The sequence below is a fragment of the Clinocottus analis genome, unplaced genomic scaffold, assembly GCF_023055335.1.
Source record: "Clinocottus analis isolate CAN_PGR_092001 unplaced genomic scaffold, fCliAna1.0.p SCAF_22, whole genome shotgun sequence".
Classification (NCBI taxonomy): domain Eukaryota; kingdom Metazoa; phylum Chordata; class Actinopteri; order Perciformes; family Cottidae; genus Clinocottus; species Clinocottus analis.
In genome coordinates, this window is record NW_027175954.1 from 734,933 (window position 1) to 761,259 (window position 26,327).

The window sequence follows — 26,327 nt, forward strand, 5'->3', positions numbered from 1 at the left end:
TATTCTGTTTTTGCTCATGTAGCCAAAAGCCAAATGCAGTTTTTCAAAGTGCGAAGATGCAAAGCGACATTGTTCCGACCTGCAAGACTTGCTGCATATAAATGTCTCTAAGGTGAAATTAAAAATCGACAGAAGAAATTATTAGCAACTATTTTGATAATCTAATAATTGGATGTAATTTTTAAAAAGCAAAAAAGGCAAATGTTTGCTAATTTCATGCTTCTTAAATGTAATAATTTAATGCTTTTCTTTGTAATACGTGATAATAAACCATAATTTAAAGCTACACGGGGCATTTCCCCCCATATACTGGCATTTTGTAGTCAAAACTATTTAATTATGATAAATTGAGAAAAAAGCCCTAATTGATAAGATACACAGCAGTTTCCTCCTGTTGATGTTACTACGACCAAGCAAGTGATGAACTTTGATGATTGTGCAACAATTTACAATATTGATTTATTAATTATCTCATTCAGCAAGATAAGCCTTCCTACAAAGAAGGTGCAATTTTCAAAATGGCTACTCGAGATTACAGCGACTTAAATACAGCAGGATTTGTCTCCTTCATTTGCTTTTGTTCGTTTCACCAATAACTTCAACAGTAAAAACAACTCATAACGTGGAAAACATTTTTAAAAAGTTAATCTATTATGAGCCTAAAAAAAGAGCATAGGTACTTGCTCCGGAGGGATCAACGAATAGACAATGTCTTCATATACATCTGATTGTTATTGCACATTCAAATCTTCATGTAAGCGTGTGGTTTCACAGCATCTCCTTCATTTAGTCGGTATGTATTTATCAGTTGCAACAATTAGCGATGCGTTATCTTCACACAAGAGAAGCCATAAGCAGCGCAAGGAGAGCAAGGAAGGAGAAGCCGGCGTCTGCTCGGAGGCGCGCACCGTTACCTGAAAAAGACACGCAAACTCAGCATAAAACAGCATAATCATATTCCATGGTATTTCATCATTATGTTGCAACCAGAATATATTCTGAATCGCTCTTAAAAACTCATTTACGGATCAAAAAGGAGGATTTAAAAAAAAAATTTACAAGCCGCTACTATCTTCGGTGGGTGTCCCGCTAGCTCCCCGCTGCAGCCAGCTAGTGCTGCTGCTAACGCTGCTGCTAGCTCTCTGCTAGCGCTGCTGCTAGCTCTCCGCTAGCACTGCCCCGTCTCTGGCAGCCGGGACACGGGCAGTTAGCAGCAGCAGCCGCAGTAGTAGCAGCAGCGGGAAGCTAGCAGCAGCGTTAGCTAGGAGCAGCGTTAGCTTGCCACAGCGGGAACACCCACCGAAGGTCGGAGCGGCTTGTAACCCGACTTTTTTGTCAAACAATTGATCACAAGGTTAGTTAGCTTGTTCAATATGGACGCAGCAATGAGTCAGCGTTCTCACCAGTTGAAGATCCATGTAGAAGACGTAGAAATAAAACAACACTTTTTCAGTACTCACCAGTAGTGGTGGAGGTGGTCGTCACAGAATTGGAGGCGGTTGGGGAGCCGGTGGTGGTCGCAGCGTTGGAGGCGGTTGGGGAGCCGGTGGTGGTCGTAGCGTTGGAGGCGGTTGGGGAGCCGGTGGTGGTCGTAGCGTTGGAGGCGGTTGGGGAGCCGGTGGTGGTCGTAGCGTTGGAGGCCATTGGGGAGCCGGTGGTGGTCGTAGCGTTGGCGGCGGTTGGGGAGCCGGTGGTGGTCGTAGCGTTGGAGGCGGTTGGGGAGCCGGTGGTGGTCGTAGCGTTGGAGGCGGTTGGGGAGCCGGTGGTGGTCGTAGCGTTGGAGGCGCTTGGGGAGCCGGTGGTGGTCGTAGCGTTGGTGGTCGTGTTGGAGACCCTGCCTCCCGTAAGACCAATTCCCAGCGTGTTAAGGGCTGCCTGGGACTGCCTGCTGATCCAGTTCTGTACCAAAGTTTGGTTTTGATACGACTGTAAATCTGCCAAGTTGGTGCCAAGCAGACCTTTAACCTCACTAACCGTCAGGTTCTAGGGAAAATAGAGCAGACAAATTTCATATATTTATGTGCAAATAAACACCCACCTGTATTTGTATTTATTTTAATCGAGCAGAACCTGTTGGACACAGCCATAAATAACCATTAAAGTAGCATTTTGTCCAAATCTGGTACATTTACTCACGAAAAGTAAATGTACAAATTCAAGGTACTGAAAGTTGTAGTATGCAGCAGTAATGTTAATCCAGAAACATCAGATAAAATGGTAGAACACTAATAAGGAACCGATTTTCTGCCAAATGAAAACTTTTACTTTTTCAAGACTGAGTTATATTTACATAATGTATTTTTAATTTCTGATGTTTTACACAGCTAATGGCCAAATTTACGTATGTTTTACGTTACGGTGAAAGCTAATTGCTAAATCTCACGAGAGTGTGTTGCTGAGACGGAGAAAGGTCTTAAAACTATTTCCAGATTTGTGTGTTTGAAACTACATCAAAGCCTTTCAAAGTACTTTTGACTGACCAGTACGACGTTCTCATCCAGACTGGTGAAGGTCGCCACGTCCATGTTGATGTTGGATGCTGCCAAACTTCGGACGTAGCCGGAATTTGCACCTCCTGCAGGGTCAGTAAAGAAATCATCAGCTGTGCTCAAATGAAGATTATCTGCAGTGCAGCATGGTTGTTTGTGTTTGTGTGCGTGGGTCTGTTTTGTGTACCGATGTATGGTTTCGTGAGCTGGTAAGCGTTAACAGAGACAGTTGAGCGAGTGTTTGAGGCAAACGCTTGTTCGGCGATGGTGAACAGTTCTTTCTTTTTCTCCGCGGTGCAGTTGGACACCGTCAGGGCGTCGGCCTCTCTGCAGGAGACGCAGACACACAAAGTAAGAGACGAGAAATAGGCTCAGTGGTTACAGGATACTGAAAAGGAATTTTAAGAAAATAATACAACAGACAAATCCTCACACACGTTTATATTTCTCCTGCCTGGGGGAAGACTCGTGTTGGGGTTGAAACTTCAAAATACAAGCTGAAGGGATCTCTGATAGTGAGATTTTCGATGACAAAAATGCTAACTAAAGTGCTAGCTTAAATTCTAGCTTAAGAACGCCAGAAAAGCTTGTAAAATTGCCTAAGTCACATTGTCTTTTGACTTAGGAAAAATAAAATGACCTAAGTCACAATCTTGACAGCCGTTATACTACACGAGTAGAATCACATGATCTCTTCAACTGAGGATGTCGGCGATATAACGAGAGGCAGCCACTATCACCAGGAGATGATTTAGGCAGGAAAATCATTTCTGTCAAAAAATAACTTATATAACCATTATTTACGGAAGATACATATTAGGATCATATGTCAATGTTATCATTGTGATTTAGATATGCCTGGTTTTAAGAAATTCTCAATCATCCTCAAAAGAAAATAGCTGCTCATTGGAAATGGTGTCACATCAAAATTATTCCTACTTTATTCCCAAGTTTTTCCAAATCTGTAACATAAAACATTTAAGGTAGATGTCTAAACTAAATGATGTACTTATAGTTAAAATATTAGTGAGATAGTTCAAGGTCTAGGTCTATGGTCTCTCTCAGTCTACGTAGCGGCTCTATCCTCCTGCAGACCCTCTTCAGGGCGGAAAAAAACATCTTAGTATGTTTTTAGTTTCATCTACATTCTGATGCAAAGCAGAAATTCTCCAACAGACACTTGAAAAAATAATAATAATTAGGCAGTAATGTGCTTGTTTTAGCAAAGATGCAACCATAACATGATCTAACAATGAAACTAACTGAGCTCTTAAGAGGGAAACATACATTTTCACAGGGCTTTATCTCCACTATGAAAAGAAACCCTCCCTACTCGCAACCTGCGTTATCTGAACGGTCATCTGGACTCGGCGGTCACGCTACGCGGTTCTGACTTCTTTACCTGATGCTTTGTTGGGAAATGTTCCTCAAAACGTCGGCGTCCAGGGAGCACAGGTTGGCTCCCCCGATGGAGTTGAGCTCATCACTGCCCAGTTTGTTCCCTGCGTGACTCAGGTACTTAGAGACGACGGCCTTCGCCTGGGCGACGAGAAGAATCATTCATTCATCACGGGCCCATCACGGTGTCACGCATACAAGCAACAAATCTCTCCACTGGTTTGCTCACCAGACTCGGGTCCCACTGCCCGTTGGAGGAGTCCATCAGAGCGGCGAGCGTGTCGATCTGAGTCACGGTCCACGTGTCCACGTCGGCCGTCGTCGCCACGCGGGACGCCGGGCCCAAGAGCTGCACCTGATCTTCTGGGAGGGTCGAGTAAACCTACAAATATGTCAATCATTATCTGCCAGCAGAGGATCAGAGTCCGGTTTGTTTATTTGGATCTTTTTGCGTTTTAGGTGTCTTTTGTGTAGACACAGAGAGAGAAGAAGAAATGTCAATAAGTTGCTCAAAGTAGGTTAAAAAAAACTACTTTTTTTCAACTTAAATTTAGATTAGGAACATTTTGAAAAAGCTTTCTATCGAATGCCATCACGGAGCGTCCAGTGCAAAAGGGAGGCAGACTGAAATACAGGTATAAAAAACTTCTTGTCAAGCATTTGTGGACTTATACACAATTTATATTCATGTGTGAACTATTCCTTTCGATGAAAATTCACTGACAAGCCAGAACTTTTATTGCTCAGTTGAAAAGAAAAATGTCCAAAACCGATCACGTCTTTCCCGTCGCCTACCTCTCTCAACTTGCTGAGAACAACATGGAGGTATTCCTCCTGGTCCACCTTCTCGACGATGCCCTCCAGGTTGTCTCTGACGGTGGCGCCGCTGAGGCAACAGTTGAACTGAGCGATGTCGTCGTAGTCGAAGGGGAAAGTCTCATCGCTGATGGTCACCTGGGTGATCGTTCCTACAGTGCACTCATTATCTAAAAAAAAAAAAACACCATTGGGGAAAAATAGTTAAAATAGTTACTCCAAGAAGAGAAAATATCAGATTACGGAAGTGACACTCACCGGTTGATCGCTTTGACCTGTTTCTGATCGACTTCCTTACTTCTTTCTTCATCGTCCTCCTCTTCATTCTGTCCACTCCGTTGCTCCTAAGAACTTTCAGGAAGTACCTCAAGAACCTCCGCTTCGTTTTCTGCTCGCGGGAAGAAGAAAATGAATTAAGCGAAACATCGTCGACCTCCGTCCAACACCAACACCGAGCAGGGGACCGAAGGCCCCAGACGAATGGAAAGACGGTCACCTTTTCTTCTCAATGCGCCTATTCACGTGTTTGTTACTCACTTTGTCAAAGTTATCGTAGAAGGTTGAAGTCAGGTAAAGCGGTAACATATCGAGGTCCTTCAGAGTCTGTTCGGTCCATGTGGATGGAGTCCTGGTTATCAAAAAACAGAAGGAGAAGAAAATAGGATCATCAAGGGTTACTGGTAATACATAAATCTGTCAATACAAGGACATACAAGTGAAAAGGGTTCCTGATTTATCTCTTATCTACTTGTGAGATGTATTGCTTCTGTTGACGTACCCGTACGGCGTCTTCCCGCGCAGCAGTAGAGCTTCAACAGCGGCTGCTTGAGCGTCGGTGAGGTCCAGGCAGAGATTGAGTTTTTCCAGGATGGACGGGTCCGAGTTCTCGATGTAGGAACCGTCCAGAGTGCAGCACATGTTTCCCAGCACCGATATGTTATCCTCAGTCAAACTCGTGTTTGTTATGCCCTGAGAAAACAGAAGGGTTAGGAAGAGAAATACAAATTACAGATTGTAATGTCAAAAGAACAGAAATGTTACGCCTTCTGCTCTGGTACTTCCCCGCTTAGCCGTAGCGTGATGCTAACGATATGGTTAGCTCCATTCGGCAAATTTGACAGGATTAGTTCTTTGGGCATGAAGCGCATGGCGACCACGCTCAGCCATTGGGTTCGACTGCTTTCAGAGTAGCACATAAAACACACCACAAGGTATATGCTAACAATAAGGTTCACTTGATTTTCGTGAAATAATCTCATGTTCTGTGTCTTGGACGCATATTTTTTGTTGGATTTCTTTGGTCTTCATTGAAATCATCCAACTGAGGGATTAGCATGAATCAAAAGTTTACACCTTTTAAAGCTTTATTTAAAAGTTTACACCGTTTAAAGCTTTATTTATTCTTGATGTAACTTCAAACTTCCTTCGGCTCTATTTGATTTAGTTGAAATGTAGTTTAACGGTCTCTTTCAGCACGTGTGGAACATGTGAACATGTTGTCGTTCTGTTTGTGGAGGGACTCACCAGGCAGCTCCTGGCGTTAGCGAACAGGGCGGTCCTTTTGTAGCTGAGGGCTGGAGAGAAGACGGAGAAGTCTGCCTCCGACAGCTGTTCAAAATAGGACCTGCAGCTGGCTGCTGGCACCAGAGAGTAGCTGCAGAGTCACAGGGAGACAGAGGCTCGTAAAAAACGTTCTGACGGTTGTGTTCTGAACAAAAAAAAACCTTTTTTATCCCCCACGAAACTCACTCATAGTACAGCAGCATATCAGGAGGATAGAGGGCGAAGGCGGCGGCATCCGAGTCTTCTTTAATGTGGTTGTACATGCAGGTCAACTGTTGGCGAGACGAGCAAACACTCTGAGAAACTCTGTACATTAACGTCTCCGTTATTGGGAGCTGTGATTCGTCTGTGAGAAGACGGGGAGACATTTTAAATATCTCGGCCACAAACAAACAGTAGAACGAAGACATCTTGTCGTGAATAAATCACGCGTTGGCTCACCTGCGTCTCCACCAGAGTGACTTTGTTCTTGCCTTTCCTCCGACAGGCTCTGATGAGCTTCTTGATCTGCACCGACTTCACGGTCCTCACCCCGGTGCACGTGAACCCTTGCAATAAAGAGGACGACAAACTACACACACACACACACACACACATTGTATGTTAAATACATGTGAGACCCACCTGCAGGACATTTCTTGATTGAGTATTTTGTGCTTCCAAGACTCACTTGTTTGCACCTCCCAGCGCTGCGGTCGCAGATTCCACAGCAACCACATCAAAGAACAACTCGACCTAAAAAAAAATAAACAGACATGGCATATCTGAAATGTACAGCAGGTGTGTTCACTGCAAAAGTGTGTGTGTGTGTGTGTGTCAGTGTTGTTGCTCTACCTGCTGGTGTTTCCATTTCTTCTTGTTGAGTTTCTCGATAACGCTGGCGTTGTTGGAGAAGCCCAGCAGCAGAGCACGAGGGATCTCAGTGGCCATTTCGTCGGGAACGTTCTGTACGATCGCCTCGACGTTGCTGTCCGCCGATATGATCTGCGTCAGGAGGTGGGAGGCGAGTTTAAACGTGTGTGTGTGTGTGTGTGTGTGTGTGTTTCACCTCCGAGCACACGCCGCAGTGCTGTCAGAGTGTATTTTGGGAACGCTTCTCCATCACTGCAGCGAGCAGAGAGGTGGGACCAGCGCAGGTGAGCAAGGACAAGATTTTTTTAAGAGGATGTGACTGTTCAACTTCTCCACTTTTACGCGAAATAGTTCAGTGTACGCGGTCTAAATTTGTTGAGTGTTGAAGTGAAGCTTGAAACAGGCCTTTGAACGTTGGAGGATAGTTGGTGCCACACATTCTGCAGACATCTTCTATTTTCACAAAATGGTTTCAAAGGTTTAAGAAGAATTGAAGAAAAAACGTGAAACACTTTGTGGATCTGACAGTTTTAAAGAAAGACACATAATTGCGTCTACATTTTGGACCTCAAAAGAAACTTTGGTCAATCAAAGTCTGTGAGTCTCTAATCCAAAATCAATTCACTGTCTTCTCTTGTGAATATTAAAACATCCACGAGACGGTTGTGATGTTCCTCCCTTCATTATTTACAAGAAGGTTTATTTATTTGTGTTTTTCCATCCGAATGAAGGGTCTCAGGGTGTTGCATATCTTCCGGGTCAAATTTGGACTATAAAAAGTAAAATGGTGCATCAGAGACAGGAAAAGGTCGCCTTACCTGAGCAACAAAGGTCTGCTGGACAATCTGTGGAGCGGACATCAGGTGCTCCAGAAACGAAGGGTCCTTGGAGGCGGTGAGCAGCTGGGAGCCGGCGATGTTGCCCATTGCCTTCGCGGGTATGCCCATGACGAGCGAGCCCAGCAATAGCAACGAGGTGCTGTTGATCTGTTGGGACGGAGGACACGCGGACAAACTGAATGCGGGTTCTCTAAAAAAACACTCAGACGCACTTTTGACGGACTGCTGCTCTACCTGGAAAGCCCCCGAGGACATCAGCGACTGGACGATGGCCTTGGCCTGACCTTCTCTCCAGCCCATCACGCCGCCGAGAGTGCCGAGGGCGTCCAACATTTGCTGAGGGTTTATGTTCTTGATCTGCCCGGTGGACATGCCGGAGCTTTCGCCGCCGAGGGCAGAAATGGCCATGGCGTCGATGTTGTCGCCGAGGTTACCGGCCAAAGCTGCAGAGACCTACGACGGAGGAAATATACAAGTTAGTGTCATAGTTTTGTGTAAAGTAGAGTTTTGATTCAATGTGAAAACGGTTGTTTTTGGTGCAGTTCAATATACAAAAAGTGCAACGTAGAATTTACTCTAAAGTACACTTTTTATACTTTTAAAAGCTTCTAAAGTGCAACTATGTACCCTAAGAAAGCCACACATGAGATGTTTTTGCGATGTTCACACGGAGGATACAGAAAATAATGCTTTCCCTGAACTTACAAAGAGAAACTAGAAACGCTGCAAGAAAAGAAAAAGGACACGATCCCTCACAATGTTCCCACCGGTAATCACTGAAAGAATGTTTGACGTCTCGCCAAAAAACACGCAGAGTATTGAAGATTTTTTTATCCTGATTACTTTTGTTTCTCCGGGTTTCTCCCTTTAAAACTGTCGCCTTTCTGTTTGTGCAAAAAAAAACAAAAAAAACTGCCGTCCCGGCTTGAAAACTGTCGCCGCTAACGTGCGTGTGCTGCGGTGTGCGTGTGCTGCAGTGTGCGTGTGCTGCAGTGTGCGTGTGCTGCAGTGTGCGTGTGCTGCAGTGTGCGTGTTCACTACCTGAGGGTCCAGGGACACGCAGAGGGTGGTCAGGTTGTACAGGACTATCATACTGTCCTCTGGTGACAGCTGGCTGAACGCTGGACCAGGAGCGACACACCGAAACGACAGAGGAAGTCTGCGGAGGGGAGCGAGAAGAAGCAGGTTTACACACAAGTACCGGATTATGAGACAAAGGAGACCCTGGGGAGAGACACCCTGTCCACATTGAAACAAGACACCCAAACTCAAACAGTCTACTTTCAGTCATTTTGCATCACTTTTTAGCCATTTTGGATCTATTTCTAGTTGTTTTGCATCTCTTTTTTAGTGAGTTTGGGTCTTTAAAGCCGCCATGAGTCAGTTTTTGGTAGTTTTGTGTCTATTTTCAGGGTCCATACCCAGTAGGCCCCGTTCAGTAGTGCATTCAAGCCGTTCATGTGTGTATTTTACACTCACAGTAAAGGGTTGAAGTTGCCGTCCTGTTGATAAACCAGCTCCGTGTAGTAGTCGGTGAGGTTGGCAGGTAGAGTGGTGTGGTTGAGGACGGCGAGGTTCAGAGGGTTCACTGCGAACACCTGGAGAACCTGCAGAGAGGACAGAGGGATAAACATACAGTCATTAATCCGTCTCACCTTCAACCTGATTTTCCATCCCAGCAAACAAAAGCCGCGGTTTAGGATTTCACAAATTCCCGGTCCGGTACCTGAGCCGATCCGAACGTCTGAAGATCCTCCAGAGTGAGGAAAGGCACGAAGGGGCCGATGTACTCGGCGAACCAGGCGGTGGAGTTCAGTTCGGGGTCGCTGCTGTCGTAACATCTCGGCACCGTCGCTGCAACGACAACTTATCAATATTTACACGGAGGGCTTCACCGAGGGGAAGCCAGCGAGATACATGAAGAATGAATGAAGACAACGGTAAGGTTTTGCATTATAACATGTGATGCGTCATAAACTGCTTTGTACATATAGTTATAACAATGAGTAAATAGCAACAATGCTTTAAAACAATTCTAACACATTATAAAGCATTTACTCGTGTGTTGTAAGTGTCCTAATACTTACAAGGATACATATGTCTATTATTATTCCCAATACATTATAATGCATTATAATCACTAGTTTAATGCATTGTAATGTGATAACAAGTTACTCTTTGTTTGCTTGAAGTAATGTAAAAATATATTTGAATATATCATTAAATTTATGCAAGTAAAGCAACTTACAATCAACTTATAACGCATATTAAAAGTGAGTATAATGTGTTATAAATATATTATAATGTATAAAAACTATGATAATTGATAAAAAAAATTATATTGCAGCAATTATGAAGTCCTTATAACACATAAAAAATACTTTATAATGTGTTAGTATTGTTAGAAAGCGTAATAAATATATAATTATACAGTAGTCTAAGCTGATTATAATGCATTACAAGTATTTTTAAAGGTAAAGTGTTACCAAAATAACATTTATGAGAATATTAGCAACTATCTTCGAGAGTTAAGGAATCTGAAAAGTTGCCATAAAGTTGCCAAATCTAGGAAGAAAGTTTCTGAGTCGGCAACACAGTTAAGTGTTAGAGGCTGACCTGAGGCGAGGTAGGCCCTGACGCTGTCGAACACATCTCTCCTCATGAAGTCTGCGCCTGTGTAGTTGTATTCACCCAGAACTGAAACTCTGGAAATCAAAAACTCTGGATTTGAAAACACTCAAAAATGTTTTTTTTTTATTTTTTAAAAAGTCTAAAATATTGTGAAAACTACGCGTACAGTTTCTGGAAGGCCAGGCAGGAGGCGTTGCGTGTGCTGTTGGGGCTGATCAGACTCTTGGTGAGGAAGCGCAGGTAGTTTTGGAGACGTTGGTCAAACCAGGCGTTGACCTCCGACCTCTCGGAGCTGCTGAGCGCCGAGGGCCAGACGCAAGGCAGCGTGGGCCGCCGCACCCCCGCCGGGAGAGACTCCTGTAGTGAGTGAACACGAACGTTACTACACCATGAACGTGTGTTTGCTTTTCTGTGTGTGTGTGTGTGTGTGTGTGTGTGTGTGTGGTGTACGTACCGTCTGCAGGAACGTCGGCGTCTGGTTGTAGTGGTCGTAGATCACACAGAGCTCCGCGGCGTCGTCGACGACGTCGGGCCGACGGAGGAAATCCCCGAGAGCCGACGGAGGCACGGAGTTCAGCAGCTGGAGGAGCAGCAGAGATGAGATGAGTCATCACCTCGACCCTCAGTCCAAAAACACCGCAACTCACCACACCGTTGCTCTCTGGACACCGACCTGATGCGTCCTGTCGCGAGGCATGAGGGACAGGACGGTGGTCAGGTTGGGGAACTGGAACCCCATGAAGGAGCGCTGCAGGAAACTGTAGAAACTGTGGCTGTCGTTGTAGCAGGAGAGAGGAATCGGCTCTAGAACGAGGGAACGAGGGAGAGGGAGAGGGAATGAGTGAACGAGGGGTAGGGAGAGTAAAGGAGGAAGAGGGAATGAGGGAACGAGGGAGAGGGATGAGGAAGAGGGAATGAGGGAGAGTGAACAAGGATGAGGGAACGAGGGAGAGTGAACAAGGGAGAAGGAACGAGGGAAAGGGAACGATCGAGTGAACGAGGGAGAGGGAACAAGGGAGAAGGAACGAGAGAGAGGGAGCAAGGGAGAGGGAACGAGGGAGAGGGAACAAGGGAACGAGGGAGTGAACGAAGGAGAATGAACGAGGTCGCCCGTCTAACACACTGAGGCTGAAAGTTTGGTTTCAAAGATGGTAAATCAGAGGTTGTGGCAGGGTGTCTATACATTTTTAAAAAATGTGACGCCTGAACAAGCGATGACATCATTTCGTAACATGTTACCACCCAGAACTGTGATAGTTTCCTTCAGTGTGCTTTTATACCTTCGAGAGTCTGAACGATGTGGTTGAAGATTTCTTTCTTCGTCTCTTCACTCAGAGAGGAGATTGTTGAATTCAGGTTGCCGATTCTGAAATGAAATGAAATAAAAAAAAATAAGGCAATCAAGATTTTTTTGACTTTTGATTGGAATCTATACTATAGAGAAGAGAAGACCCTAAAACTGTTACATATTTTATAACCAGAAATCATCTGTTTTCAACACTCAGTTCGATTCATTCCAGTAAAGTGAAATCTCTGGTTCGTGGACTGACCCCTGACGCTCGACGCTGCAGTTTCTTCCCGCCAGTATCCCGAAGAACGGCGCGACGTGCTCAATGGACAGGTTGCCCAGCAGGGGGCGCAGTCGGTTGCGGAGCCACAGCGAAACCACCGAATCGCCCACCGAGCGGTGGGAGAGGTTCGCTCGATCGAACACGACCTGCAACATGGCCGACCTCACCGCCGAGGGGAGCTGGTTTCCTCGACTCTGCGGGGGAAGAGAAACGACAAAACGACAAAATAAGAGTTAAAAAATGTTCTTTTCTTATAAGAGCAGCATGTAAAAATCGGGTTTCACTGCAACTCCTTCTATATTTCTGAAATCAGACAGTTTTGAATCCAATTTTTTGCTGAAAGCCTTCATAGAAAATATATGAATAGTCATATATTTACAGGGTTCAACATTAAAGTTTAGGTTTTATCCTATTAAGGCAAATTGGGTCAGAAAACAAATTGCCCAAAGTAAATTTTTTCTTTGCTCTATTCAAATTGTTGTATTTATTATCAGTTATCAAAAAATGTCTATAAGTTGCCGTATTTACTAGCCCGCTGTGGCTTTTTACTTGCCCTAAATCCTGACTGTTAGACCCCAAAACAACCCCAGACAAGCAGACTATTGATAGTTCACAGGCTCACCATGATAGCGGGAGAGAAGTCATCAAAGAAGGCGGGCAGGGATCTGTCGGGGACGTGTTTCATCACCATCGTGACCTGCGCCGGAGAGGTGAGCTGGTCGGGCGTGGCGGACACCTCCGCCAGCTGCCTGACCGTCAGCAGAGGTAAGGCCGCCATCTGCACGAGCACACGGACGGACAAACACACGTCGGCGGTTTCAAACACGGAGGCGAAATAAAGAAAACAAATAAAAGAGCACAATATCAAGAGAGGGAACGGGAAAGTACCGCTGAAAAGTTGGAATAGAGCATCTGCAGCTCGCGGAAGGACGCGAGCGCGGAGAACCCGCCCAAGTTCTTCTGCAGCCATTCTCCACTGCTGTCGACGTGCGCGCTGCAGCTGGAGTCTGAAGCGCAAAAGACGACAAATTCAACTTTGCTGTGTGCTTCACGGTTGCGGCATCTTCAAGAAACCCAGACAACTTTAGTATGTTTATGACACTGACGTCATTAAAGTCCTCTAGCAGCCACAGATGATGGATTTCTTTCTCTTTATTTCTTCAAAATGAGAATCTTTCAATAAATATAATTGAAAATTTGTTTGAAGAAGACCTGCAAGCGGAGCTTAAACCTTCATTATATGAAAAGACTTTTTGTTTTAAACGTTGTCTTGGTCATAAATGTGTGGTGTTGGATTCATTGTGCATGACATCACTCTTTTCATCAAATATCTCTGTACATCCTGTACATGTTGTGGGAATAATTAAGCTCCATTTATAAGAGCCATATTATTTTTCAGTGCAGAATGAGCTTTAAAGCGTCATGAGCCTGTGGCTCAATGGTTAGCGTTGCAGTCTTTGAATCAGAGAGTCGGAGGTTGGAACCCCGGCTCCGCTAGTCCACGTCTTGTGTCCTTGAGCAAGACACTTAACCCCTAATTGCTCCCTGTCGCTGTGTCTACGGTGTACAGAGCAAGATTGTGAGTCTCTTTGGATAAAAGCGTCAGCTAAATGTAACGTACTCTTACTTTCATACTTTTTTACACCTTATAAAAAACGTGAGAACACACCTGTGGCGTTGTTCCTGGTCAGGAAAGTCTTCATGAAGTATTTGTAGACGAAAATCTGCCTCTCGAGTGTCATGCGCGGCTGGAAGCGGCTCAGAATCTGCACCCTGAAAGGAAACAAAGGGGGTCGTGTGGTCAGAGCAGAGCGCGGTGACGACGTCCCCTCGCCTCAAGAGAGAGATTCACATCTTGTGCCGAGGTTAACGTGCAGAATGAGATGAGACGCTCACATGTGCTGGTAGACGGTGCAGTTCAACCCCTTGGTGGTGAGACACGAGAGGAAGTGAGGGGTGACGGCGTGCAGGAACGGCCGGAGCCGGACCTGGAACCACAGCTGGATGAAGGCGGGATCGGTGAGGTTGGCCGAGTCCAGTCGGATTTCTCGTATGGAGTCCAAAACCATCGGCACTGCGGGATTCCCGGGGTCCAGAGTCTACGAGAAAACAAACAACAACAATAAAACGCATTAAGCGGCAACAAAATCCAGAAACCCGTGTGGTTAGGGAGGGCGAGTCACCTGCCAATTTCCTTATTTTGACATATATTTGGTCCATTTTGTCCTTATAGCTATGTGTGTGTACATTCTCAGCCTCAGAAGGAAGGTATGAGTTTAAACCTGAGTTAAAGAAACCCCGTGAACTCTTTCAATATATTTGCTGTTACATATCTGTAAGTTAGACTGAACGTATGGTTGACACGATTGACTGACAATGTTGTTGAAAAGTTGCCGTTTTGATTGTTTTGTTTTCTTCTTTTTACTTATTCACCTGCTTAAATATTTTTTTTAATTTGTGTTTTCTTTCCTTATGGCCCTTCTCGGCCAGATGCATGGTTCATTTCTTATATTCTTTCTTACTTTTGAAGGTTGTATTACCAAATAAAAACAAAGCATTGAGCATGCAGTTCAGTGCAGCGATGAGGAAACGGGTTGATAAGTTGAGGAGAGGTGCTGGTTCGTACCGTGTTGGTCAGGAGGTCCAGAGCTCCGTCCAGCACGTGCGAGGCTTTGGAGAGGAGGAGCTTCCAGGCGGGTCGGGAGCCGCTGGACACGGAGGAGCGGTTACACGCCAGCAACGCCGCCAGATCTTCTGCCCTCAACGCCGTCAGCTGTGTGGGGCATGAACCAGCTTTAAGGCGCGTGTCAATGTGCACACACATGGAATTTGACACCGGTTTCACTTTGCTCTCCGTACTTGTATTCAATAAGCAAAAGGTGAATATAAAAGACGAAAAGAAAGGCCAGAAAACTAACTCAAGATGCTAAACTACTTCATATATTCGGGCAGTTATGGATGTGAGAGGTCCAGTGGTGGAGGAAGTACTCGTAAAAAAATGTAAAAAAAATGATGTCATTGACATTTAAGTAGTTTCAGCTACTAAAGTATGAAGTACCCATTATGTAAAACAACTCCTTTAAAAGTTTAATATCATTATAGAATATTATTTTACTCCTTTTTTAAACACCAACAAAAGCACGTAAGAGCATTTTGATGGTGAAGTTAGCGGTTGTGGATGTAACTAAGTACTCTGTATACTGTACATTAGTAGAATTTTGAGGTTGTTGTGCTTTGTTTGAGTATTTCTAGTTAATGCTACTTTACTACTCTTTACTTCACTACACTGTTTAGCTAATGGATGATGATGATGATAATGATGATGATGATGATGTACTATTATAGATAAAGCTGCTGCAACAATAGCGATGCTCACATATTAATACCTCAATAATTAAAGTCCAATAATAAAATATAAATATATATATATATATATATATATATATATATATATATATATATATATATATATATATATATATATATATATATATATATAGTGTGAAATACTCCATTCAGCACAATGAGTACTTCCATTTTATAGGTAATTAAAGTGTATTTTTGATGAATGCAGGACTTTCTACACTGTGGTATTTCTACTTTTACTAAAATAAATACAGTACTAGTGTATTCCTTGTAGATTGTCACCTTGGAGACAATTTGAGATACTTTGTATACTACTAGGTAGATCAGAAGTATCATAATATTTGTTTTGTGTAAAAAAAAAAGGAACTTGTAGATGACTATAAATAAGCGTCAAATAAGTAAATAAGTGAAGAAAAAAGATTTAGTGGGTAAATTATCATAAACAAGTGAAGTACAAGTACCTCTAAACTCTACTACGGTAAAGTACTTGAGTAAATGTACTTCGTTCCACCCCTGGAGATGTTTGGGTGTCTTACCGAGGCGCAGGCCAGTTCCTCAACAGCAAAGTCACAGAAACGTCCGTCCATCTGTCCGCCGTCCAGCTGCAGCTTCGTTCTGTCGTTTCAAATAATACAATTTAAATAAAAAATGATTCACGATGATATGTGAACACGACACATATTAAAAAGCTCAAGTAAGATAAAGAGAGAGGTGTAATAATCCCACCGGTTCACGCCAACACAAATGTCCGTTTCTGTAAAAAACAATTAAATAAAAACAATTCATGGTGATTATTAACATTGACACACTGAATAATATTATAAATGTTTCAGCAGTGAGACAACTTACCGTTGGTCATGGTGACTATGCACTTGGGGAGAAAAGGATTAAGATGGTTATGAATCTTTTATCACAAAAGAAATATGAGATGAACAATAGTTAGCAAAAAAAGCTTAAAAAGCATAGAAAAAAAGAGTAAATTACCTCTCCACGGTTTATGAAGCAACCTGTGAAACACATGTTCGTGTTAATTAGTTGAGAAATAGCATTAAAATGCTCATTCCAATGGTAAGTTCATGTTCAGGTTTGATGATGACTTTTAGACAAACCTGAATTTGCTCTAAATGACCAACGGCCGTCTTTTAGCGGTAGGTTGTAAATTGAATTATTCAACAAAGTACAGCTTTTTTTTTACTGGAGATCAAACACGATATTCACTGTGTGTCCGGTAAACCCACAATGATTGTTTTAGATTGTTTTAACGCTTGAGGCAGGGGAAACAAGTAGTGAACACAACACTGACATATTAAACACACATCTTTAAGGGGACTCGTTGAATGTTTGATGAATGTCAATATATTCTCTCTCTTTTTGCTTCGATTCGTCGTCTCCTAAGGGAAATATCTGTGTCTTTAGCTGCTGAATGTTGATGAATGTCAATATATTCTCTCTCTTTTTGGTCTCCTGAAAGAAACATCTGTGTCTTTAGCTGCTGAATGTCAATATATTCTCTCTCTTTTTGCTTGATGTTTGGTCTCCACCAGCTCCTGGTTGAAATATCTGTCTCTTTAGCTGCTGAATGTTGCACTATGTTCAGCAGCTAGTCTTTAACTTTCCCGGTCTGTCATCTGCTGCTGACCAGGTCGTGTAACGACGTGTTCAGAGGCAGTTTCTCCTTAAAACACCCGCTGAAAACATGGCGGTGAGATTGAATCATTACAACCTCATCCTGTGCAACTGAACAATGTTCAAACCCAAATCATTTCATTTCATATCCGAGCGAGGATCCCACAGTTTCCGGAGATACCAATCACGTTAACTTGTACTTTGGAGAAATGTGTGTAAAATGATCCAAAAGATATCCAAGATTGTACAGACGAAGCTTCTCACCTGGTGGTATCGACCCGATTAACAGCTCCTCATAGTACATGATGAACGACATTTCATAAAGAGGAAGTGTAGGTTTGATCAAGTCCAGTTTGGTGAACCTAGAACAGCAACACGTGGGATTAACATTACAACTCATATCATTTCATATCAATTAATATCATTATTAATGAATAATCGATGAATACATATGAACTCACAGTATTTTTTGAGTTGAACAGGAGAGGTTTATCTTCAGCTACGGAAAACAACGGTTATTACCTTCAACAAGCGGCGCAAAGTGGAAATTATGAACAAATAGAGATCATCTCTTTACCTGGTACTGGTATAGGATGAGGTAATATATAAAGTCCACAGTGCCTTTAGGAGTCAGGATATCAAAGATCTTATTCATGATGACGTCTTTCTCTGGAGAATCAGGAAGAATCAACACCAGCAGCTCTGCATTCTGCGCTGGATGCAGGAGGGGTAGGACGTCCAGCTTTACAAGGGGAGGGCACGCAACAAAAAGTTTACTTTTGTTGAAAATAACGAGGTCACATTAACGGCATCGGCCAATCTTCTAAATCCTTGACAGCAGCAGGAATCGATCCTTACAGGTTTGAAGTCCGGGTTGAGTCGAAACAGCTGTGTGATGTTCAGAAAATGCGAAAACGGACCCAGATTCTTCATCAGCCACTCCGCACTGCCGTTGGAGGCAGACACACAGCCCGGACCTGGAAACAAGTCATGAGGATGAAGTGATATCTGTAAACATATTTCAACTCACTATTTTTTTTATTAAAAACAGTCGCAGCGTTACATTCATTCAGATCGTGCAGCGAGTACCTGAGTGTGGCTGCGACAGGAAAGGGAGGATGAAATCCTCGACGAACACGTAAGTATTTCTGGTATCAAAACGGTGGATATATTCCTGCAGTCTGACAATAAAATCAATGACAGAATGATGAATAGTGTATTCATTTATTGATAGAAATGGTTAAAAAAAAAAATCAAAAGCAAAAAACTAAATGCAGAGACACAACTCATCACCAAAAAATGAGAGCCCAGACGAGAGGAGACCCCAGGAGACCCCAGACGAGAGGCGACCCCAGACGAGAGGAGACACCAGACGAGAGGAGACCCCAGGAGACCCCAGACGAGAGGCGACCCCAGACGAGAGGAGACACCAGACGAGAGGAGACCCCAGACGAGAGGAGACACCAGACGAGAGGAGACCCCAGACGAGAGGAGACCCCTGGAGACCCCAGACGAGAGGAGACACCAGACGAGAGGAGACCCCAGACGAGAGGAGACCCCAGACGAGAGGAGACACCAGACGAGAGGAGACCCCAGACGAGAGGAGACCCCAGACGAGAGGAGACACCAGACGAGAGGAGACCCCAGACGAGAGGAGACACCAGACGAGAGGAGACACCAGACGAGAGGAGACACCAGACGAGAGGAGACCCCAGGAGACCCCAGACGAGAGGAGACCCCAGACGAGAGGAGACACCAGACGAGAGGAGACACCAGACGAGAGGAGACCCCAGACGAGAGGAGACACCAGACGAGAGGAGACACCAGACGAGAGGAGACCCCAGACGAGAGGAGACCCCAGACGAGAGGAGACACCAGACGAGAGGAGACACCAGACGAGAGGAGACCCCAGACGAGAGGAGACACCAGACGAGAGGAGACACCAGACGAGAGGAGACCCCAGACGAGAGGAGACCCCAGACAAGAGGCATGTTGTAATATAATTAAGTGCGCTGTATGTTGGCCATTTACATCTGAAGTCAAGACCTCTTAAGTATGAAATACAGTAACCTGCAATGGATGTGTAATGTCAGACTCGTCAGGCGGTGGAAAATCACTTACATTTGCTGGTATGAATCACAGCTGAGGTTCCTTGTGCTCAGACACTGCAGAAACGTTTTGGATGCAGATGGCAGGAACACCCTGAGCCGGCCGGAGAACCACGTCCCGATGACGCTGCTGTTCATCAGCTGCTCGTCGGTCAACATCGACACCCTGATCTCTCCAATCACGTCCAAAACCGCAGACGCCGCTGGAACAACCGTGTTCGTGGACTGAAGGGAAGATCGATAGATTTAATCCCTAGACTTTTTCCTCCCTCAATCTACTTTTAACTGAGTTGCTCTTTTGTAACTGTGCACACGTGAATGGTTCACTTCACACAATCCTGAAAAGAAGTTGAGGATGTTCATCAGAGGGTTAGAAAGAAACCGACCATGTTAGCCAAAATGTCCAAAGCTGGGTCCAAGACGAATGACAGCTTCATCAAGAGCAACTTCCACAGCCCTTTGGAGTTCCTGCTGTTCCCGGGCAGATTACACTTCAGAAGAGACACCAGCTTATTGGCTGTGAAGTTCTCCAGCTGTATGTGTGACACAGCAAATGGTCATTTATATTCTGTCATATATATATATATATATATATATATATATATATATATATATATATATATATATATATATATATATATATATATGCAGCAACATCTGAATTTAAGGCGTATCTTATCATATTTAGTAATTCAGCCAAACAGGCAGCATGTTGCATCAACGTTTTCTCAAAAATAAAGTCTTGTGTTTGAAATCTGTGGCTCTAGTCCAGCATAGTCACCTGTGCACAAGCATACTTCTCCAAGGAAAAACTGCAGGGAACTTCCATAGATGTGTTCTCATAAGAGAGCAGGTCAGAGCTGTAAATACATGTAAAAATAAAAAAATAAAAAAAGGTCCAGTGCCCATCAGTCAAGAAACTAATGAAACGGTTATTTGTAATTTTGGATAGATATCATAACACATGGGATACCTGTTAACTCCTCTGCAGAAGTTAGTATCTGTCAAACAGCAGAGATAAAACAAAAAGATTTGTAGCGCTCAAAGGATTTACAGTAACGTAATGAGTAACAAAATGAGACTTTGAAGAGTTCTTACCGTTGTAGGGGATCGCTTGGCACTGTGAACGACAGAGTTATTAGTACGTTTGAAGGAACATGACAATAATTCATCATACAATTCTAAACATGAGCAACAAAATTACAGATGAAATAGATGATATTTGAAATATTTCAAGAAATCTCACCGTCAAGTTCGCTGGCAAACACCCTGTTAAATCCAAACACAAGACAACATGCAGTCAACTATTGTGTGCACATGATAACACAAAAAAATACAAATTGTGCCTCTGTGTTTATGGTCCTCCTGTATGTTTTTCTATGTCTGCGTGAAAGAGAGAGAGACTCACCATCTGGCACCGCACGTCTCAGATATTCAATGCCAGTCCAGATGTCTGGTTCAATGTCTCGAGGCACTAGAGGTATGGCTGCGTACAATCTCTCAAAGCTGACACACAAATAGAGGAAAAACACAACACATTCAAGAAGACAGCATTCGGCTATGGATTGTTTTAGACACTACTAAGACGATTACTTATTTGTATAAGTTAATTATTTAAGTTCCTTAAGTTAGAGTATGAAAGGGGGCAGGACCTCAGGCACGTTTTCTTTTTCCCTACTCCGTTTAAAACATTTGCTATTTATTCATCATTTAGAAATTGATGTGTATGTTTACGGTTCACTTTATTTTTTCAATCATTTACACATTGTGTATTTTATGCAGTGGCGGGCCGTGGAAATGATCACTACACCAGTTGTATAGTTTAACAGCTGATCGCGGCGACCCCTCCCACACCCGCCCCGCTAGTTAGCTGGCGAGCTAACAGCGAGCTATGCAGACCTGCTTTCCAGTTTCCATCGCGCGTGTCTCTCTCTCACAAACAGGGAATAGTCTCCAAGCTTCTTGGTCAAGTTTCTTCTTCTACAAGTTAAAATGGGGGTTGGCAACCAACTTGACTAGGTGCTTACAGCGCCACCTAAAGTACTGGAGTTTATGTGCAGTGGTATGCCAACATCCATATCCCAGCGACACTACCCCCTTGGAGACAGGCTAAAGATATATATAAAAGAATATATTAAGAATTCTAAAAAAATGTAAGAATAACTCGCTAGTATGTTGTATAAAGTAGTCAGAAGATGGACGATTAACCAATTGTAGGTTGGATTCGTACAATTGTGGTTGTTGCAGACTTGCAGACAATTGCACCTCATTGATTTATTGATGATATTTAGTTGTATTTGCACTTAATATGTTTGCATTCTTTTCAACTTTGCACCGCAGCTGCTGCACAAACATTTCCCCCGGGATAAAAAAAGTTTGATCTTGTATAATCTAACTAAGAGTCTTGCTAGTGTCAGAGCGCTTTTGTGTCATTATTGTTCCCAAATGAATCAAATTCAGACAATATTTTTAATATTTTAGCTCAAATTTGCACAAAGCACAAAACTTGAGTAAATATACTTTGACACGTCAAAATGTTTGCTGTTAAAAAGGTGTAATGGGATAATCTAAAGTAATAATAAAAATATAATTTGGCGAGAATCAACCAATAACAGCATCTGAAAGTACTCACATGTGTTTGAAGACATCGCATGGTGGTTTCATCTGACAAATTGAATATTTAACAGTTAATCATCCAGGACTGATTTTCTGAAAGCTTTAAAGTTACGTGTCATTACAAAGCCGTTACCTCATAGCTGAGATGGCGCAGGTTGCGCAGGACTCCAGGACTTAATTGGCTGTTTTCAGGGGACTCCAATAAGAAGTCAAATACTCGGTCGATCACGACGTCTTTCTCAGGTGGAGTCGGAAGAGGCAACAGCAGCATCTCCGCTATCTGCTTTGAAGTCAAGAGGTGAAGAACCTCTAGCTGCACACGAGAGAGACAAAAGAGCGGGAAGCATTACAGATGAAGAAAAGTGAGGTTTAGATGAACAACATCGGCCTGTCAGTGTTCTCCGGACTTACTCCAGAGAAGTTTGGGTTGAGCTTGTAGAAGACATCGATGGAGGGGACGACCAAATAGTCACCAAAGTTCTTTGTCAGCCAATCTGTGTTATTGGCCGAGGAGACACACTGAGGATCTGAAACATACACGCAAAAATGTATTTATTCATTAAATTAGTAACTAACTACATTTACTCAAGTACTGAACTTAAGTACAACTTTCAGGGGACTTTACCTATATATTTTTTCATTTCATGCAACTTTAAACATTCACTCAACTTTATTTGACAGCAAAAGTTACTATTTACTTTGTCAATAAATATTGTACAGAAAAAAACATATGGATTGCCTTTTTTTTAAAACAATGCAATTTTACAGATTAAACTGCCAAAACACCATAAAATAGTTACAATTTAAACCTCCTCAACCAGCGAAAACATTAAAATAGTGACTGCACATCACTGATAATCAAAAATCTTTTCCAGCAGACTTTTACATTTGATACTTTAAGTACATTTTGCTGACAATACTTTCGTCATCAGTGTACTTACCAGAAGTGTTGTGATTCAGCAGGAAGGGATAGATGAAGTACTTATAGATCGGCTCATCAGAATACCCATAGTAGTAGTTGTTGTAGTATAAGTTGTTGTAGCGGTAGTAGCTATAACGGTAGTTGTATTTTCTGAATGCTGCCACACTGCACATATGGAGAAAGAAAGAAAGGCATGACAATTGAGTACTGTGTGTGTGTGTGTGTGTGTGTGTGTGTGTGTGTGTGTGTGTGTGTGTGTGTGTGTGTGTGTGTGTGTGTGTGTGTGTGTGTGTGTGAGAGAGAGAGAGATATGGTCTCCTCTTGTGGACTCACATGGCTTGGTACGCCTGGCAGGAGAAGTTCTTGGTGCTGAGGCAGGTGAGGAGTTCTCTGGGTACGTCGGGCAGGAGGGGCAGCAGCTTGGCCTGAAACCAGAGCTCGATGAACTTCGGGTCATCCAGGTGTTGCCGGCTCAGAGACGGAGACTCCACCTCGCTGAAGATCTGCCGGAAGTCGGACGCCACCGCTGTGAGGTTCTGCGGGAGGAAAAGGTAGTAGAAAAATGTACGACATGTCGGTTATTCACTATGAACGGCAAAAGCAATACGAGTGATGTGTTGTACCATTCAGCTTTATAAACTTTAATATATATTTTGTGTAGCGTACTCCTCTGACAGATGGTGTTGGACTTTAACTGATGATTTTTTAAATGTCTTTATTCCTTACAAAAACCTAACTTCCTTCCTAAAAACCAATGTAAGAGCTTGTTCCGCATCAGGAAGCTAAACCGTTTCTTAAACATTCCGTATTGACCGTTACAAACTTATTTTTAGCCGTTAAACGGCGCGCTCCGACTTCCGGTTTAACCGTATTTTTCGCCTTCAAAATAAAAGCACCTTATAACAAAACATGAAACCAAATACATTTCGCTTATGGCAGTTTAAAACATGCAACAAAAAACAACAAAATTGATTGCCAAACAGTTTCTAACTAAAGCACACAGAGTTACATTTTGATTGACAGGTTAGTAGTTTAAAAACAGAGTTTTTGATATAAATAAAACAAAAGAAAACCCCCAACACCAAACCAGGGTCGGGGAAAAAGTAGAATTTGCAATAGGTCCCAAATAGTTTGACACTTCACTTAAAGCAACAGGCGCACAAATGCTTATTTTCTTTCGCTAATGCTTTAAAATGTTTGATTACATCAGTAATGTCCGTTATCAAACCTCATATTCAGATGTCTGTACCGCTGAGAAACTAAGATTAATATTTCAATAAGAAGGAAAACAACGTAAAACAGTTTTAGGTCGACATGCTCACCGATGTGAGCAGCTCTTGGATCAGTAAATTCAGGCGTTCAGTCAACTCTCCAATCAAACTCATGACCGTCTCCTCGGACATCGCCAGGTTGCTGAACGAGGCACAGTGCAACACTTTGGCCACGTTTGCCATCGCATCGGTCATCTGGAACGAAAATAAACAAGGAGAATTGAGACATGAAGTAAAAAATAAATAAAATCAAACTTCTAAGCATTCTAAACATGATTAATTATAGACGTAAATTAAAGAATCGATGGACGCCTCACCCCGCAAGAGTTATTCTTAAGAGTGATGCTGCAGACATCCTGGACTTCAGAGGTTTCAGAGGTGTCATTGTCCATGGCACGCTGGTCCAGATAGCTGCACACAACCGAGACCCAAACATACATTTAGAAGTGATTATAACACACCATCTTACAACACATCGACTGACCACTAGTGGGCAGAGCAACCTCACAACAAGCTGACAAACGCACAACCTGGACACACTTACGTTACTTTGGCAGTTGTCATATTACACATCGAAATGTTGCTAAGTAGCATTAGCATTCATTTAGAATCAATTTTCTGGTCACCTGACACATCTAAATCCAACAGTCACCCTTTTTTTAGCTCTGTTTTGGTCTCCACTAGCTCCTGAGAAAAGCATCAAGGTCGTTGCCAAGTAGCATTAGCATTAATTTAGAGTCATGTTTCTGGTCACCTGACACATCTAAATCCAATAGTCACCCTCTTTTTAGCTCTGTTTTGTCTCCACCAGCTCCTGAGAAAAGCATCAGAGTCATTGATAAGTAGCATTAGCATGAATTTAGAGTCAAGTTCATGGTCACCTGATACATCTAAATCCAACAGTCACCCTCGATTTAGCTCTGTTTCAGTCTCCACTAGCTCCTGAAAAAAGCCACGTTAGCTGCCAGATGCTCCACTTTCTTCGCTAGCTAGTCGCTAACGTTGTCTTTCTGCAGTTTGGTGCCTGCTTCTGTTCTGCATTAGGAATATAATCTCAAACGTTAGCTTGACTTACAACAATCGGTGGAACGCCAGTTTGACGTTTGGATGCATTAGGGCCCCGTCGTTTGGCAGGAACCTCCGTAACACCGGCATCACGACATGCCGGTACCAGTCCTCCACGTTTGTGACGTCGAACTTTGGCGCCTCTGGAACTACGGACGTGTTTCGTGGTCGGTACATGTCTGCCAGCTCGGCCAGAGTCCAGTTGAGCAGGAACTGGGTCAGAGTGGTGCTTTTGACTTCTGACACGTTCCTCTGCAGAAACACAGCAGATCAGGAGTTTATTTAATTTGCCGGATGTCTTCACGTTGTATTATGTAGCCTCTAAGTGTGTGTGTGTGTGTGTGTGTGTGTGTGTGTGTGTGTGTGTGTGTGTGTGTGTGTGTGTGTGTGTGTCTGTCTGTGTCTGAGAGAGCTTGTACCTCTTGTGTGAAGGACACAAAGTCATGAACGAAGCTCCCGATGGGTTTGAAAGCCGTCATGAAGCCACTTACAAACTGTATGTAAAACAAAAGAGATTTCATTTCATTAAATACCGTTTATATGTCTTTAATCTCTATAAGTTGCTTCTCCTATACGAACAATATTTGATGCTAAGCACCGAAAAGTGCATCCATCGAAGATGCCAATCTTTTTGAATAATCATCAGGAAGATATCCAATTGGCGTATTTCCCAAAATGTCAAACTAGTCCTTGAGGGAGAACTGTGATATTGAACTAAAAAAGCAATGTTTCCAGCCATGAAACAACAAGGTAAAACATGTTAAATCACTCCGTACAGCCAAGAAGAACTTGCAGACTTTGTGATAATCCTGTGCAGGTTACTTACAGAGAAAGGCCACTTATACATAATATGAGAATGTTGATTCAGGCAGCTTTGAATAATAAAAGAAAAACACACTATATCTCGTGTGTCTGTTTGTCCCAGCACGATTGATTTCCCCTTGAAGTGTGAATGAAATATCAAAGATTTGAAGGAAACAAATAATAATTTCAGATTCGGACTCTCGGCGGCATCGGTACATCCACGAGACATTACAGTACCTGTTTGAGGCGGATCTGAGGCGACGGTGGTGGGATTGGGTTATATGTGGGATGTGGAGGATAAGTATGAGGGTATCCAGGGGTCGTCCAGTTGTGGCCTCCTCCAGGGGTCATCCAGTTGTGGCCTCCACCAGGGGTCGTCCAGTTGTGACC

The 26,327-nt window shown here is 43.2% G+C and overlaps 1 protein-coding gene across 2 annotated transcripts; it reads right to left on the reverse strand.

Annotated features, from left to right (window-relative positions):
* Nucleotides 1–434: 434 nt before the first annotated feature.
* On the reverse strand, nucleotides 435–26,327 carry LOC137792866 (uncharacterized). Of its 2 annotated transcripts, XM_068588651.1 has the most exons (57): nucleotides 26,175–26,327; nucleotides 25,553–25,627; nucleotides 25,144–25,385; nucleotides 24,386–24,479; nucleotides 24,120–24,263; nucleotides 23,131–23,333; nucleotides 22,817–22,962; nucleotides 22,287–22,402; nucleotides 22,009–22,188; nucleotides 21,892–21,923; nucleotides 20,668–20,765; nucleotides 20,506–20,528; nucleotides 20,358–20,379; nucleotides 20,233–20,260; nucleotides 20,041–20,119; nucleotides 19,646–19,792; nucleotides 19,273–19,484; nucleotides 18,241–18,332; nucleotides 18,010–18,128; nucleotides 17,729–17,893; nucleotides 17,613–17,650; nucleotides 17,416–17,513; nucleotides 16,510–16,532; nucleotides 16,375–16,396; nucleotides 16,252–16,279; nucleotides 16,062–16,140; nucleotides 14,786–14,932; nucleotides 14,056–14,258; nucleotides 13,829–13,932; nucleotides 13,048–13,166; nucleotides 12,782–12,937; nucleotides 12,139–12,353; nucleotides 11,869–11,954; nucleotides 11,262–11,392; nucleotides 11,043–11,168; nucleotides 10,755–10,945; nucleotides 10,574–10,662; nucleotides 9,684–9,811; nucleotides 9,437–9,564; nucleotides 8,999–9,116; nucleotides 8,192–8,410; nucleotides 7,937–8,104; nucleotides 7,101–7,250; nucleotides 6,937–7,001; nucleotides 6,708–6,837; nucleotides 6,453–6,538; nucleotides 6,228–6,357; nucleotides 5,482–5,672; nucleotides 5,241–5,331; nucleotides 4,962–5,091; nucleotides 4,683–4,873; nucleotides 4,117–4,269; nucleotides 3,892–4,028; nucleotides 2,677–2,816; nucleotides 2,481–2,575; nucleotides 1,461–1,983; nucleotides 435–914 (listed from the first exon to the last, which is right to left on the reverse strand). In XM_068588651.1, the coding sequence occupies exons 1-57, from the start codon at nucleotides 26,286–26,288 to the stop codon at nucleotides 835–837; spliced, it is 7,239 nt and encodes a 2,412-aa protein (XP_068444752.1). In that variant the 5' UTR covers nucleotides 26,289–26,327; the 3' UTR covers nucleotides 435–834. The 2 variants fall into 2 exon arrangements, with proteins under 2 accessions (XP_068444752.1, XP_068444753.1); XM_068588652.1 differs by lacking the exons at nucleotides 24,120–24,263; nucleotides 24,386–24,479; nucleotides 25,144–25,385; nucleotides 25,553–25,627; nucleotides 26,175–26,327 and adding an exon at nucleotides 23,421–23,492.